Consider the following 15785-nt stretch of genomic DNA (forward strand, 5'->3'; position numbering starts at 1 on the left):
GTACCATAATAGCATTTCATATAGAGAAATGCTACGGGGTCATCAAAATTTATTGTTTTTGGTCATCACTTAGCCATCAACTCAATTCCTTTAGTCTAGTAATCCAACAATATACTTTATCCTATACTTTTTAACATTGATGGCTAAGAACAATAAATGTTGATGGCCTTCTAACATTTTACTTTCATATAACTAAAGCTTTAAACATCTACAAACTTCAACCAAAGTAGTGATAGTTAGCTAGTCTTTTAAGTGTTTGCTAGCACTAATACAAATTTGAGCAAAAGGTGCATTCAAAATGTACTAGCAACATAACAACAAAATAGAGACAAACCACATTGCATAACAAAATGCACTAACAACATCCCAAAATATCACCATTATCTTAAACTCTTAAAACTATATTGACATAGTAGGATCATTTTTGTTTTGGAAGCCTTAGTCTAGGTGTTGGCATGAACTTGAAGATTCTTGTAGTTGTGCCAAGACTTGCAGCAGCAAGTATTTTAAGTGATGCTGAGTGGGTTGGCCTCTGTGGTGGTGTAAAGGTAGCTGGAGCTGCAGAGGGTGCTAGATAGATGGCAGGGTAGGTTCTGGAGGAGGATATGGCTATAGAATTAGTTGTTTAGGTTTTAGAGGCCTAAATATTGCCTGAGGTGCAACATGAATGGACATATTAGTTATCTGCTCCTACAACAACACTAAATGAAGTGCACAAAGTTAGCAACCAATAATAACAATTCAATCTTTTTAAATCTAATATGCATGAAAATAAATTGAGTAAGCAATGATGTTTTACTTATGATAGTGGTTGATGGACTAATTGGGAGACTTAGACCTCATCTTATGATGGTGGAGCAGATGAAGTATTTTCCTTTGTATTTGGTTCTTTCTTCCCTTAGCCTTTGGTGGTCACAATGCAACTCTTGCATGTCTTTGCCCCTCATCATATTTCTGACAAATGACCCTGAATGTCCTTCATCCTTTTGTCCCATCACATGCATCCTCAATAGGATCAGGTTTTTTTTTTCTTGGTTGGGCGCCCAGCAGGTCTCCTAATGGTGGGTGGCTTTAGAGATAAAAGACCAGTCTTTTTCTAATACTCTTCTGAACTGATTGGTTTGATGACATTCTCATAAGTTGCTCTAAATGCATAAGCCAAGGGTGCACATATGGTTCTAGCTTATCACACCTTTTCTGAATAGCTTCCAATGCATGAATACATGGAATTCCTACACAAAATAAAAGGCAATGACATAAGCTCAAAAGAATGCATTTGTTAAATACATATAAGTGAAAAATAACAATAACATTCTTACTACTTGTTAGTTGCCACATGTTGCAAGTACAAAGTTTCCTTCCAAGATGCACACCAACCTTCCTTGAGTGTCTCTGGACCTCAAACACGTTATGATCATTGTCACCAGTCCACTGAGCTGTCCAAAACTTAGTATCTCTCATAATGTCCTCTATTTTCCTTTGTTGAACCAGTGCCAGTAGCCCAATGTAGGTGCTTAGAACCTTCTTGTGTTTGGCCATTCTCCTTATCAAGTAGCACTGAAGCTCTTCCAACATAGTAAGGATAGCCTTTTCCTTATAGTAGTTTATTTTAGTGTTCCAGACTTCACTCATGTTGGACACATTGTCAAGTTTGGGATAATGACTAAAATGGACTTTGCTCCAACAAGAGGGTTGCCACAACTTTCTTCTTACCAGCCTTCTTATCTCCTTTGCCACCTTTTCTCTTAGTTTTCTTCATGAGTTCTTCATCTTCATCATCATCGGTATCATTCTCAAAGCTTGGTGGTAGGGGGTTTATACTTCTCGTCCTCAGCACTCTATAGTTATCATAAAGATTGGTTCATTAGAAAAGACTTCGGTCTCTCTATCCTCATCAATGTCTTCTTCATTCATGTTATTATTAACAACATCTCCCTGACCCAAATTCATATCATCTTCTTCCACAAAATCAACATCTTCTATAATTGGATGATCAAAGAACAAACACAATTCATTAGTGTCTCTGTCCTCCTTCTTCTTGTCACACATCTCTCTAATTTCCTCGTCTCTAGATATAGGGTGTAAGCCTGCTTCCATGCTAGGAGCTCTTGGATCATGAAAGCTTGTTGTAGCTAGAACCAATTATGCAGATTCTTTGGCTTCCTAGAATAAGATTAAGAGCAGAGAAGGGAGAAAGAGCAGAGAGAAGAACAAATAATTTTTATGAGTGAAAAGGTGTAAAATTATATTGATACTAGAGTGAAAAGATTACCCCTCCCAGTACATCATGTAAGAGTATATATAGTGTGAGACTTCACTGTGAGGAACTAAACAAAAGTGGTAAAATTATCTCACTTCCTAACCACTTATAGTTAGGAAACTACTAGTTAATGCCAATACCCCCCAAACTTAGAGGGGTTTACTAATCACTCTAAGTTTCTCCCTGAACTTAGAAAATAAGTGAAATGATAGGGGCTTTGTGAACATCTGCAATTTGAACTACAACAGGAATATGAGCTACATAGAGTTCTTTACAATTCACCATGTCTCTTAAACAATGTAGATCAATCTCAAGGTGTTTACAGCAGCTGTGAAGTACAGGGTTGGCAGGAAGTTGGCACGCACTACTGTTATCACAATATATAGTGGGAGGAAGCGGTTGTGGAACCTTTAATTCATGGAGAAGATTTTGGATAGCAATCAACTCAGATTGAAGGGTAGCCATGGCTCAATATTCTGCTTCAGTACTGCTTCTACTGACCTTGGACTGCTTGTTACTCTTCCAGACATTGAGATTGCACCCCATGAAGACATAATAACCAGAAATCGATTTTCTATCATCAACATCTCCACCCCAATCTGCATCTGCAAAACCAAGGAGTCTAAAGTCAGTAGATTTGTTAAAAACCAGACCTTTGTCAACTGTATTTTTTAGATATCTTAGGATCCGTTTCACAGCTTTCCAATGCAAAATTGTTGGATGATGCATGAACTGTGAAACACGGTTGATAGCATAGGAGAGGTCTGGGCATGTGATGGTGGGGTATTGCAAAACACCAACCATGGACTTGTATAATTTCAGATTCTCAAAAGATTCTGACTCACTAGCTGAGAATTTAAGGGTGGACATCATTGGTGTGTTCATATGCTTAGCAGTGTGCATTTTTGCTCTTTCAAGAAGATATAAAGCATATTTTTGTTGTGAAATATGTAATTTTGTAGGTGATAATGCTGTAATTTCCAGACCCAAAAAATAATGAAGATTGCCAAGATCCTTGAGAGGAAAGATATTGTTAAGACATTGTATGAGTGTATTAATTTCGTGTGGATCACTACTTGTAGACATCTTCATCAAGTTTGCCATCTAAAACGGCATTATCAAAATTAAATTGTCTAAGTGTCCAACCAAGAGATAAAGCTAATGTTATAATAATCCTTACTGTTGATGGTCTGATTACAAGGCTATAAACCTCACTATAATCAATGCCCTCTTCGTGGAAGCCTTGAGCTACCAACCGTGCTTTCCTCAAGATGTTGCCTTTGGGATCTCTTTTCATGGCAAATACCCATTTACAACCAATTATGATTGCATTGGGTGGTGGTTGAACTAGCTGCCAAGTTTGGCTTTTCATGAGAGGATGCATCTCTACATTCATAGTATTCTTTCAATAAGTGCATGTGAGAGCCGGCTGAACATTCTTAGGGACATTATTAACCAAATCAAAATTGTTAGAAGAACTATTATTAAGAGCAGTAGGTACAGTTTGTTTTGCTTTTGATCTTGTAACCATATTATGAAAATTTAACGGGATAGAAGATTCTTGATCATTATTAGATGATATAGGAGCATTATCAGTAGAAAAGGGTATTGAATTAGATTAAGAAGTTGATGTAGAGGTAGAATCACTTTGTATAGTTGTTGTAAAAGGTGTATCATTAGGAATATGTGTAGAAGATAAATGAGAATCATGAGTTGTTGCTGAAGTAGGAGGCTGATGTGAATGCTGAAATGTTGTTGCTAAAGGTGTATCAAATATGTGAGAAGCATTGTTATTAGGAGCAAAAGAACTATCAGTATGGCTATCATTAAGAAATGTAAACAAAGTAGTGTAAGGAAACTCTTTCTCATAAGAAATAACATGTCTAGAGAGGTAAATGTTGCTAGTTTTACTCATGCATTTGTAGCCTCGATGCTGATTATCATATCCCAAAAAAATACACTGCTCAGACTTATAATCGAATTTCACTCAATTATATGGTCTCAAGAATGGAAAACAAGTGCATCCAAAAACTTTCATTAAGTGATAATCTAAAATTTTTCCATACAAAGCCTCAAAGAGGCTCTTATTATGCAGAATTTTTGTTGGAAGCCTATTAATGATAAAAATAGCACTAGAGACAACATCTTTTCAAAATGACATTGGTAGTGATGCAGTAGATAAAAGAGACAAACTAACTTCTGTTATGTGCCTATGTCTCCTTTCCTCACTCACTTGTTGTTGGTGAGTGTATGCACATGATTTTTTGTGTTGGATTCCCTGACTAGCAAGAAAGTCAGTAAATTGTTTTGACAAAAATTCCATACCTAAATCTGTTTGTAAAATCTTTAAGACACAGCCAGTTTGTTTTTTCATGTACAGCTTTGATCTCTAAATGTTATAATAGCTTTATATTTATTAATCAATAAGAATAAGCAAGTGAACTTAGTACAAGCATCAACAAATATAATGTAATACCGAAATCCATTTCTAGAAGTAGTTGGAGCGGGTCCCCAAAGATCAGTAAACACTAGTTCTAATGGTTTTGAATAAACAGAATGAGATGCATGAAAAGGGAGTCTGTGCATTTTTGCCTATAGCACAAGATTCACATAAATGAAGAGAGTTATGATCATAATCACTAGGAATAGCACACTTTATTCAATACTTGTAAGACAGTAGGTATGGCTGTGTGGCCCAGCCTTTTTATGCCACAAATCAACAATCAAATTTTTATTAGATGATATTGCCAAAGCAGTTTTACGGGTTATAGCAGATTGGTGATAGTATTTATTATTAGGTGACGTCTATGGTGGCTCAACAAACAATGGTTAAGCATGGCTAAAGGTGACTGGCCATTTAAAGGATGACATGTGGACATGTGGTAAGTGAACTCATTATTATATATTTAAAGGAATGTAGAGGATTATAAATGAAAAATGTTTACTGTCAGGGCAAAAGGGAAAATGCAATGTTTTATTTTTTTTTTTTTTTGTGGGCTTTTATAGTGATCGAACAAAAACTGAAAATTAATTACCTAAGAATGGCAAACCAAAAAACTTATGTATCATGAGCAAAGAGAAACAAAAATCCTTGTAACTTCCTGATTAAAGAACAATAAAATGTCTAAATAAAATAATAAATTGGGTTGGTCTAATAGTTAGTTTACTAATCCGTTTAAATAAGTGTTATAGGTTCGAATCCCGCCTTGAGCACGCAGTAACCCATTAGTCAGCAACAAATAGATTAATCATTGACCTGCCGAACTGAGAAGTACCGTGAAAAACAAAAAAAAAGACTAAGAAAAACAATAAAAATAATGATAATGAAAGAGAGACACGATGTTGAATTTATTTTATTTAAATATTTTATATTTGTGAAATATATTATAAAAAATTATAAATAAAAATACAAAAAATGTGATTTTATATTAAAAATTTAATTATTATAATTAAATACTAATTACTTACATATTTTTATTTATTTAAGAGTAGCTTTATCTATTCATAATAAATTTAAATGTTACTAAGATTTATTTTTATATTATTATATTATTTGGACAATTTTTTAAAAATAAATAGATTAGGTTATACTAAAAGAGGTATACTTTCATTGTTTTTTTACCAATTATTTTAACATTTTTTTTTATCTGTTTTAAAATTTTGTCTCCTTTCAATTTTTTCTCAACATTGGTATAGTTATTGGTTTTGGATCATTATTTTAAAATAAAGACATGAAATTATATCTCAAACGATTTTGCTAGAGAACTAATTAGGAGAAAACTAACTTAAACCAACTAGTTAAAAAAACAGGCATGTTATTAAAAAAAATCCCACTACTCTAATTTTTTAAATTTTAAAATTAAGAGTAAAGTATTGTTTTTGTCCCTAATATTTGGGGTAAGTTTTAAAGTTGTCCCTAATGTTTAAATCGTTCTATTTAAGTCCCTAACGTTTTAAAATGGTTTAATTACTCTGTTGGTCCCTATAATTTCACCAAATTTTTAATTAGGTCCCTATACTTTTTTTCCTTTCAATTGGATCCCTACACTACTATAATTTTGTAATTAAGTCCTTCCTAGTGTAAAAAATATTAGAGTTAACTGAATATTTATTCGCAAATTGAAGGTATTTATAATTAAAAACTTAATTAAATCTTTGACCGCATGCATTCTGGTAAAAATATTATGTTAATTTTAACATTTTTAACATGAAAAGGACGTAATTACAAAATTAAAAGCAGTGTAGGGACCCAATTGAATGGAAAAAAAGTATAGGGACCTAATTAAAAATTTGGTGAAACTATAGGGACCAACAGAGTAATTAAACCTTTTAAAATTGGTTCAATGTTGTTCTGCCATTAGAGATGTGTTAACAGAATTGACGGCGGGACAAAATTGAGACGATTTTGAAACGTTAGCGACGTAAATAGGACGAAAACGATGGGGACAAAAATGATACATAGAAATAAATTTAAATTTTATCTTTCGATAATATCAATTTTTTACGGTACATAGTTATTCAATTAAGTTTAATTTACTTAGATGTGATTAAAAAATAATTGAATAACTATGTACCGTAAAAAATTGATATTATTAAAAGATAAAATTAAAATTTATTTTTATATATTATTTTTGTCTCCAACGTTTTCGTCCTATTTAAGTTCCTAACGTTTTAAAATCGTCTCAATTTTGTTCCGCCGTCAATTTTGTTAACGGATTCCTAATGGCAGGACAACATTGAGCTAATTTTGAAATGTTAAGGACTTAAATAGGACGATTTAAACGTTAGGGACAATTTTAGGACTTATCCCAAACGTTAAGAACAACCTTTACTCTAAAATTAAAAATAAAAATCATTTGACTTAGTTGGCTTATAATGGAGTTAGTTCCTAGACTTTTTCTATCTCAAATGTATAATATATATTTGATTTGTTCCTTTTTAATTAGTCACTTTAATTTTATATTATACTTATTTTATTCCTTTTTGGGGAGGAGGGGGAGTGGAAGACTACTCAAAAAGGACAGAGTTATCGAAAACAGAGAAAGAGGATATAAACACAACAAAAAATATTAATAGTTTAATATGCGTTACAATGAATAAAATACATAATATTTATAAATCTTAAACTTATCAGCATTTATTTAAATAGATAGATATTTATTATTTTTAATTTCAAAATATTTTACCTATTTAGATTATTCGTACAATAGATAAGTAGAACTATTTTTTTTTTTAATTTGATTATGAGTTTACAATATGTACAAACTAAATATTGGTACATTATTTGATAATAAAAGAGCATTTTTAGAGACGTCCAAATTGTTACATCCTAACCTATTTTTATCATCTTTGGTTGGTAAAAATTTATATATAGTTATTTTTATATAAAATTATTAGTTAAAAATCGTTAGATAATTTGATATATTTAAATTTTGAATAAATTATTATTAGTAGTTTTCAATTATCAATTTCATATAAAAACAACTACATATGAGTATTTTTAGTTTTAGATAATACTTTAAAAAAAATTAAACTAACTAGATAAAAAAAACAAATCGAGTATATATTACACATTTAAGATATTAATGTTTTTGTTTTTAAAATAATTTTTCAAGACCAATAACTACATCAACGTTGAAAAAAAAATGAAAGTGGACGAAATTATAAAACAAAACAAAAAGGAAAAATTAAAATAATTGATAACAAAAAGCAATGAAGGTATAATTTTTTAATATACTCTAATCTCTTTATTTTTAAATAATTATAATATAATAATATAAAAGATAAATCTTAGTAACATTTAAATTTATTATGGATAAATAAAACTACTCTTAAATGAATAAAAATGTGTAATTAAATTAGTATATTTCACAAATATAATATATTTAACAAAATTAATTAAGCATCTTATATCTTTTTCTTTTGTAAATCATATCTCCTTTTTATTATCATCATTTTTTTTCTTTTGGACTTAAATTTCTTATTGTTCTTTAAATAAGAAGTAACATGGGTTTTTTTGGTCTATTTACTACAAGGCCCAAGAGACAAAAACAGTTCTTTGCATTGCATTTTCTCTTTTGCCATCAGGAACATATGGCCCTTAGTCCCTTACTACACTCAACATTCCCCTTAAATGTATGATCAATAAATTTCTCGCCATGTATCATCTATTGAATGGCCGGTCAACCTTTTGACCATGCTTAGCCACCTATTATTGGGTCACCAGAGACCTCACATTATTTCAATTAGAAGACAAAGGCATAGAAACTTAAGTCATAGGTACAATCAAATCAAAAAATTCATAAATGTCATTTCTAGTAGTGCCTTGAAAAAGAATTCGATGAGAATCCTGATCACAAACAATGCAAACATTAGGCAAAAACTTAAAATTATAATTGTCAATTACAAATTTAGAAACATTCAAATATTTATGAGTAATTGATGGAAAAAATAGTAAATCAGAGAGCAAAAAATTTACTTTTGATCTTTTATCAAACAGAATTGAGGAACCATATGATGAAATTGAAGTACCTTGGCCATTTCCAATATACAATTGTTCTTGCTCATTAGTTGATTGAGCAGAATTCGAAAGATGAAGTAGAAAGATCCATCACTTGTGACAGATGAAGTAGATTGAGATTATGGATTTATAGATTGAAAAGTCTGATCGAATCTATAACAGCAAGTTTGGATAGCATGCCCTGGCTTACCAAATAATTGACATTGAATTCTTGGTATTTGGTAGAATAATCTTCCGCCACTTCTGCCTCCACTTCTACCTCTCCTTCCTTTTCTTACATTCATACCTCTATTATTATAATTGACCTGAAAATTTGATTGAGTAAGATTTGCAATAGGCATATTAGTTTCAGGTTTCTGAATCTCTCAAGTATTTCTTCATATGCTAAGAGATAAGTTTCAGTTTCAGTGACTCTAATGGATCTAAATTTTGACATAACTCCAGAGATAAAACCAATGTATTCTTCAGGTTCCATCCATAATGGTCTGAATATGATCAGCATCTAGTACACAATAACCTAAAGAAAATAAAGAATTTACCCATTTATGAATTCTTGAAAGATATTCTGATGTTGTTCCTATCTTTTTTATTGATTTAAGCTGAGATCTCATACTTTGTATTCTTGTTGCAGAAGAATTAGTAAAGATTTTGTTAATATAATCCCATACCTCGTGCAATCAATTGAAATGAATTACCTTGCTAGAGTATGTTGCAGACATTAATCCAACAAGCCATGTAGTAAGAGTAACGTCATCTAATCTCTATTCTTTATATTTAGCAGATTCAGATCTTGTCTTCTTTGCATCATCAATGTCAAATTCTTGAGGAATCTTTAAGGGATCAAGATGATCCTCCATGCTTAAAGACTGGATAGTGATAAAGGCTAAATGCCTCCATATTGTAAAATTGGTATTGACCAATTTAACAGCTAGAAGAGGAATGGATTTCTTTGAAGAATTATTCAGAGAAATTGCCATAATTGTTGAACAGAGATAGATCTAGAACCGGATTCTAAATACCATGAAAGCTTGTTGTAGCTAGAACCGATTATGCAGATTCTTTGGTTTTCCAAAATGAGATTAAGAGCAGAGAAGGGAGAAAAAACAAAGAAAAGAACAAAGATTATTTTTATGACTGAAAATGTGTAAAATTATGTTGATACTAGAGTGAAAAGATTATCCTTCTCGGTATATTATGTAAGAGTATATATAGTGTGAGAGTTCCCTGTGAGGAACTAAACTAGAGTGGTAAAATTAACTCACTTCCTAACCACTTATAGTTAGGAAACTACTAGCTAATTCCAATAGATCATACCAATACATCTTGTATTCATGGTAACCAAAATCTTAAAACATTTTCTTCAAGTCAAAATAATTCTCTAGGTCAAGATCCATCGGAGTAAATCCTTTTACATTGCCATTAATGTAAAGAAGTTCACCCTTGTTATTTTTGACAAAACCCCCCATGTTAAAAGACAGTGACAATCCAATCAGTCATTTGTGGTTCACAAAGATAGAATAACAACATCGAGGTCAGAATATTAAACATTATCCTTAAACATAAACTTATACAGAGCAATTACAAAACAAACCCTAACTTTTCCAACTTGGATAAAATGTCATAATCAAATTAATCCATGCATAGCCTGTGTTTACCATAAAATATTGCATCTTTTTTTATGTTAATCTCATATATGCATATACTACAACACTTATCAGTAACCCATTTGTCACAGTAATAAAGAATCAAAATTTTTTTTCCCGCCACTAATTTCTACTAACAAAAACAGCTACACAAGATCAACACAGTCAAAAAATGGAAACAATGATAAACTATACCATCAACAACTTAATGGAGAAGGGGTATACTAACCTGGACCAGTGGCGATCGATAGACTCACAGAACCTTCTTCTATAATAACTTTGTCTCCTACAAAGCCTTGTGCCAACAATGCCAGCAGAGGTGGTCGAAGGACTAATGGTTGACATGGTGGTGGCTTACTTCGTAAAACGTAGGGGAAGAGAGAGTATTGAAGTATTTTCACTTTGGAGAAAGGAAGGCGAAGAGGGGCCTCCTTATTAGAAAGGAAAAGTACGAGGAGCTAATATATGTATTATACAATACAAACAATGGAAATTAAATTGAAATTAAAATTAAATTATGGAAAATTAATTAATTTTGTATTGTTTCTAATTTAAAATTTGAAACAAATTAGGATTATCGTCAGTTATAGAATCAAAACATAGATCTCCCTCTCTTAATACCGCGTCACCTCCATTCTCTCCGTTTCTCCGAGAATCTCGACGGTGCAGCGCCGCCACGATCACCGCTTGCCGTCTGAGTCTGTTCCGACCGGCCTCGTTGTCTGCATAGTCCACCGCCCAGCACGACCTTCCTCTCGTTTGGTCGATCTTCGCGGCAACGCAGCAACTTGGAAGTCCAGTGAGGACAGTGCGCTGCCGGTGTGTGCCGTCTTCTCGATGTCGATGTCGCCAGATGAAGGTGTTTCAAGTGTGCTTCCTCCTTCACGCACATCACCTAGCCGAAGTTCCTTAATGGAGTGCAATATGGTTGAACCGCTGGGTTGTGTTCCATCCACCGTCGGTAATGAGAATTCATCAAATCCACATGAAAACGTAGTCGACCATGTCGTCGTTGACGTTGATCAACCAAATAAGGTGAACAACTTACGTTCAAACATTGATAATGGATGGTTATTTTTTAACTGATTTAGATTTTAAATCTCAATGCAAATGATGTGTTTATTTTCATGTGATGAGGAACTTAGGATTCAACCAAATCTGTGATTGTTTTATTTTGAATGATATGCTTACATGTATGGAGAATTTGCATAAATTATTTAATCATGGCATGCATGCTTATATGATTGTTTTATAATGGTATGGTATGCTTATATGCTTACTGCATATTATATCCTTATATTCTTACATGCTTATATGCTTATATGCTTCCTACAGATTATATGGTATGCTTATATGTTTCCTGCATATTATATGCTTATTTTTTATGCTTATATGCTGGTATGCTTATATGTATGGAGAATTTGCATAAATTAATTAATGGTATGCTTATATGATTGTTTTATAATGAATGGTATACTTATATGCTTCCTGCATGTGTATATAAGAATTTATATATATAATTATACATGATTGTCATTGAATGAATAAAAAAAGCAACTCTAGGGGGATGCAGGCACTGAAATCGAGCACTGAATTATGTGTTATGCTTCCTGCATGTGTATATAAGAATTTATGTATATAATTATACATGATTTACATTGAATGCATAAAAAAAAGCCACTCTAAGGGGATGCAGGCGCTGAAATCGAGCACTGAATTATGTGTATGGTAATTGTATATACTGCATGTTCAGCTATGTGAGGTACAGTGACATTGTGAAAGAGAATCCAATGTAGTTACAATACTTATATAATAGGTAAAATGAAATAATTAATTCAATTACCCATCATTGTCATTTTCATGCATTTGTTTTTAAGCTAAAATAGGTAGGATGATTAACTTGATTTCTAGTTTTTGTTGCATGTTTGGTGCTAGTTATTGAGGTTTTATTTACATGATATTTAATAAGGATTTATTTATTTTTTCTTTGGATTTCTGTGTTTATTTTGGGATTGTAGGCCATACAACTGTCGGATGTTACTGAGGTTGGAAGTGAAGAGATGGATCTTGGTTAAGAGGATTTGGACTATAGTTTAATTTTGTGTAGTCATGATCCACATGTTTGATTTGATCAGATGTTAATGATTTTTTTGTAATTAATCTGAAATATAGTTACCGGATCATGGTTGCCTTCAAGAAGATGAAATACCAAAAGTTGGAATGCGGTTTGTGCAGTTGCAGATGGCTCATGAATTCTATGTTACGTACGCAAAGAAAGTAGGATTTGCAACTAAGATAAGGACAACAACATGTGACAAGATCACAAAGAAACCCGTTAACCAAGCTATCCACTATAATCGCGACAGGTTCCACAGGTCTCGTGTCAAAGCACCAACGCGGAAGAACACGATTTCAGCTGCTGGGTGCAAGACAAGGATATATGTGAAGTTTGATAAGGACATGCAAGAATGGGTTTTGTTCAAGGTTGAGTTGAGGCACTCGAACCCATGTTTAGCGAGAAAGGCGGTGCACTACCATGAGTATAGGGAGCTGACCACGCATGCGAAGTACATGATCGAGGATAATGATGAGGCTGGGATTCGACCAAACAAGACATTCCTAGCTTTGACAAATGAAGCTGGGAGCCCGTTTAACCTGGGATTCTCAGAAAAGTATTTAAGAAACTTTATTACAGCAAGGCTTCGAACCAACAACGTGAAAGCGGATGTTAGGGAGATGATGAAGTACTTCATGAGAATAAAGGACATCAATTCGAACTTCTTTTACACTGTGAAGTTGGACGAGGAGTGTAAATTTAGGAGTGCGGTATGGGTGAATGCAAGGTCTAGGGCGTCGTATGAATATTACGGAGACGTCGTGTCAGTTGATAGCACCTACAGTACAAACAGGTATGATGTAATTATGTTGGTGCTTTTTTTCTTTATTTTTTTTTATTTTGTTCGGTCGTGATTGGGATTTCTTATTTCTGGTTGGTTTTGCTTGTAGGCATGGATTACCGTTTGTGTCGTTCTTCGGTGTCAACCACCATGGTAAGTCGACCCTCCTCGGTTGTGCTCTGCTGGAGAATGAGAAAATCCCAAGTTATGAGTAGGTTTTCAACCAATGGGTGAAGTGTATGAGAACTGTTCCACAGCGGATCATCATCGATCAATACAGATCTATTTTCCGTGCGATCAGAAATGAGTTATCCGATACACGCCACCAGTGGTGCATCTGGCACATTACGAAGAAGTTACCGCACAAGCTTGGAGGTTATCGTCAGTACAGAGAGTTGTATTATGACCTCAATGACATTGTGGGAAACTCTCGGACTGAGGAGTCATTTAAGGATAACTGGTCTGAATTTATGGATGAGTACAACTTACATAACACCACATGGCTGTCAGGTCTGTTAGTGTACAATTATTTTACGCGCTTTAATTGACAATTATTTGGTATCTGGCTTTATCTAATTTGTAGTACTAAGTTCAGTGTAAGATTTCTTTGCTAAAATTGGTTTTTTTTTCTGTAGACATCTATGATGATCGATGCATGTGGGTCCCCATATACTTCAAGAGTAAATTTTGGGCTACCATGAGGAGTATGCAAAGGAGTAAGAACATGCACGTATTCTATAGTGGATTCTTATACAGTAGGACTAGCTTGGTCCAATTTGTTCACGAATATGAAAATGTGCTTAGAATCAAGGAGTAGAGGGAATTGGAGGATGATGCAGCAAACTCGAGGGGGTTATCCCTTGTGCAACAAGCTCGCCTATGGAGAGACAATTTCAGCAAGAGTACACTATCAGCATGTTTAGGGATGTTCAAACTGAGTTCGTGAAGAAGGGTGATTACAGAGTCTTTATAGTTGCTGAAGAAGAGCCATCGGTGTGCATGAAGGTAGAAGAGGAGAAATTAGTCAACGATATTATTCTCTGCATTCCATACGATGTCCATTTTGACCGTTCCACACAGGAAGTTCATTGTAAGTGCAATCTTTTTGAGAGTTCAAGTGTGTTGTGTTGTCACTGTCTTACAGTTTTCCATTCGTATAAAGTGTATAAAGTACCTACCTGTTATGTTCTCCCTCGATGGAGCAAGAACATAAAGCGCAAGCATACGTATGTCAAGAGTAGTCACTACGTCAGTCAGTCATATGAGAGTCATGTTGTATTCAGGGGATTATGAGCACACTTCTACAATGTTTCTCAAGAGTTCGTCAGTGACGACGACAAAACAGCATTGCTGCATGCTGTTCTGGAAGAAACAAGGGCCAAGCTGGCTGCACACCGTACCAAGAAGAGGTCCGAGAGCATGGCGGAGACCCACACTAACATTGTATCACAGAGTTCAAACGTTATCGGTATAGTCAATATCCAAGGTCCATCGAAGGTCACCACAAAGGGCCGGCCAAAAAGTAAGAGGCTCGGCGCTACCCTGGAGAAATCCTTCAAGAAATCTGCTCGGAGGAAAAACAAGAATGCCTCCCCAGTACATGTTTGTATCAATGTCGACCTTGCATGTTTATTTGGTATAGTACTATGCAAGAAGATAATTGTTGTCATTTTTGGTTGTGTTTAGCAGGTGATTCGTCCGAAAGCATCTCAAGATGTAAACTTCAGTGCTGATGACAGCCGGAATGATCCCCAACAAGCTGGCGGTTTCATGTCTTTGTTAAGCTCCTTCAACAAAAGTTAGAATAAGTTGGACATTGGTGTGCTTATGTTTATTTTTAATCTCCATGTTTATAGGGTTCAGATTGGTATCCATTTATTATCAAGATTAGATGAAGAGGGTGGTCTTATGTTATAAATAAATAGTTTTAAGGTTTGTAGGCAGCTGTTGCAAGAGTCTAAAGTTGATTAATTTCCATGAACCATTTTTCTTTGGCCAGAATGAACCACTTTACTTTACTAAGTTCAATGAACTGAATGCATAATGATTATAGATGATGGTTATTCTTTACCTTACGTGTTAGGTTATTAAATTTATACTAAATTGCTCCATGTTATACTATATAGTCATTCGGTACGTAGCTGATCGTTTTAGATAGTGACTACATGGTTATTTTTTTTCGCATACTTGGGATGTTCATTTCTATACGTAATCAGATGTTCGCTTTTACTGTGAACATGGATGGTATTCTTAGGTGCTTACTTCTGTTTAATGATTGCTGGTTATGTTTTATCTTACTATCACGGTTTCACAATATTATTTTGCACGGTCATTTGGTACGTAGCTGGTCGTTTTAAAAGGTAATTATGCTGTTATTTTTACCGAGTTACATTGGATGTTCGTTATTGTATGATTTTGGATGTTTAGTTTCTTAGTATTTATGGGTGGTTATTCATCGGGTATTT

The 15785-nt window shown here is 33.8% G+C and overlaps 1 protein-coding gene and 2 long non-coding RNA genes across 4 annotated transcripts; 1 reads left to right on the forward strand and 2 right to left on the reverse strand.

Moving 5' to 3' along the window:
* Positions 1-248: 248 nt before the first annotated feature.
* LOC140181740 (uncharacterized) lies at positions 249-5622 on the reverse strand. Its single transcript, XR_011876883.1, has 4 exons — positions 3441-5622; positions 1320-2865; positions 800-1232; positions 249-701 (listed from the first exon to the last, which is right to left on the reverse strand). It is a non-coding gene; the product is annotated as an uncharacterized lncRNA (long non-coding RNA).
* Positions 5623-8303: 2681 nt separating this feature from the next.
* On the reverse strand, positions 8304-10053 carry LOC112771715 (uncharacterized). 2 transcript variants are annotated; one of them, XR_003187179.3, is made up of 3 exons: positions 9476-10004; positions 8792-9085; positions 8304-8609 (listed from the first exon to the last, which is right to left on the reverse strand). It is a non-coding gene; the product is annotated as an uncharacterized lncRNA (long non-coding RNA). The 2 variants fall into 2 exon arrangements; XR_003187178.3 differs by having other exon boundaries at positions 8304-9085; positions 9476-10053.
* Positions 10054-13559: 3506 nt separating this feature from the next.
* On the forward strand, positions 13560-14137 carry LOC140181423 (protein FAR1-RELATED SEQUENCE 5-like). The gene is made up of 2 exons (XM_072224983.1): positions 13560-13830; positions 13956-14137. Exons 1-2 carry the CDS (start codon positions 13560-13562, stop codon positions 14135-14137), a joined length of 453 nt encoding a protein of 150 aa, XP_072081084.1.
* The last annotated feature ends 1648 nt before the right edge of the window (positions 14138-15785 follow it).

This window comes from Arachis hypogaea, chromosome 18, assembly GCF_003086295.3.
Source record: "Arachis hypogaea cultivar Tifrunner chromosome 18, arahy.Tifrunner.gnm2.J5K5, whole genome shotgun sequence".
Taxonomy (NCBI): domain Eukaryota; kingdom Viridiplantae; phylum Streptophyta; class Magnoliopsida; order Fabales; family Fabaceae; genus Arachis; species Arachis hypogaea.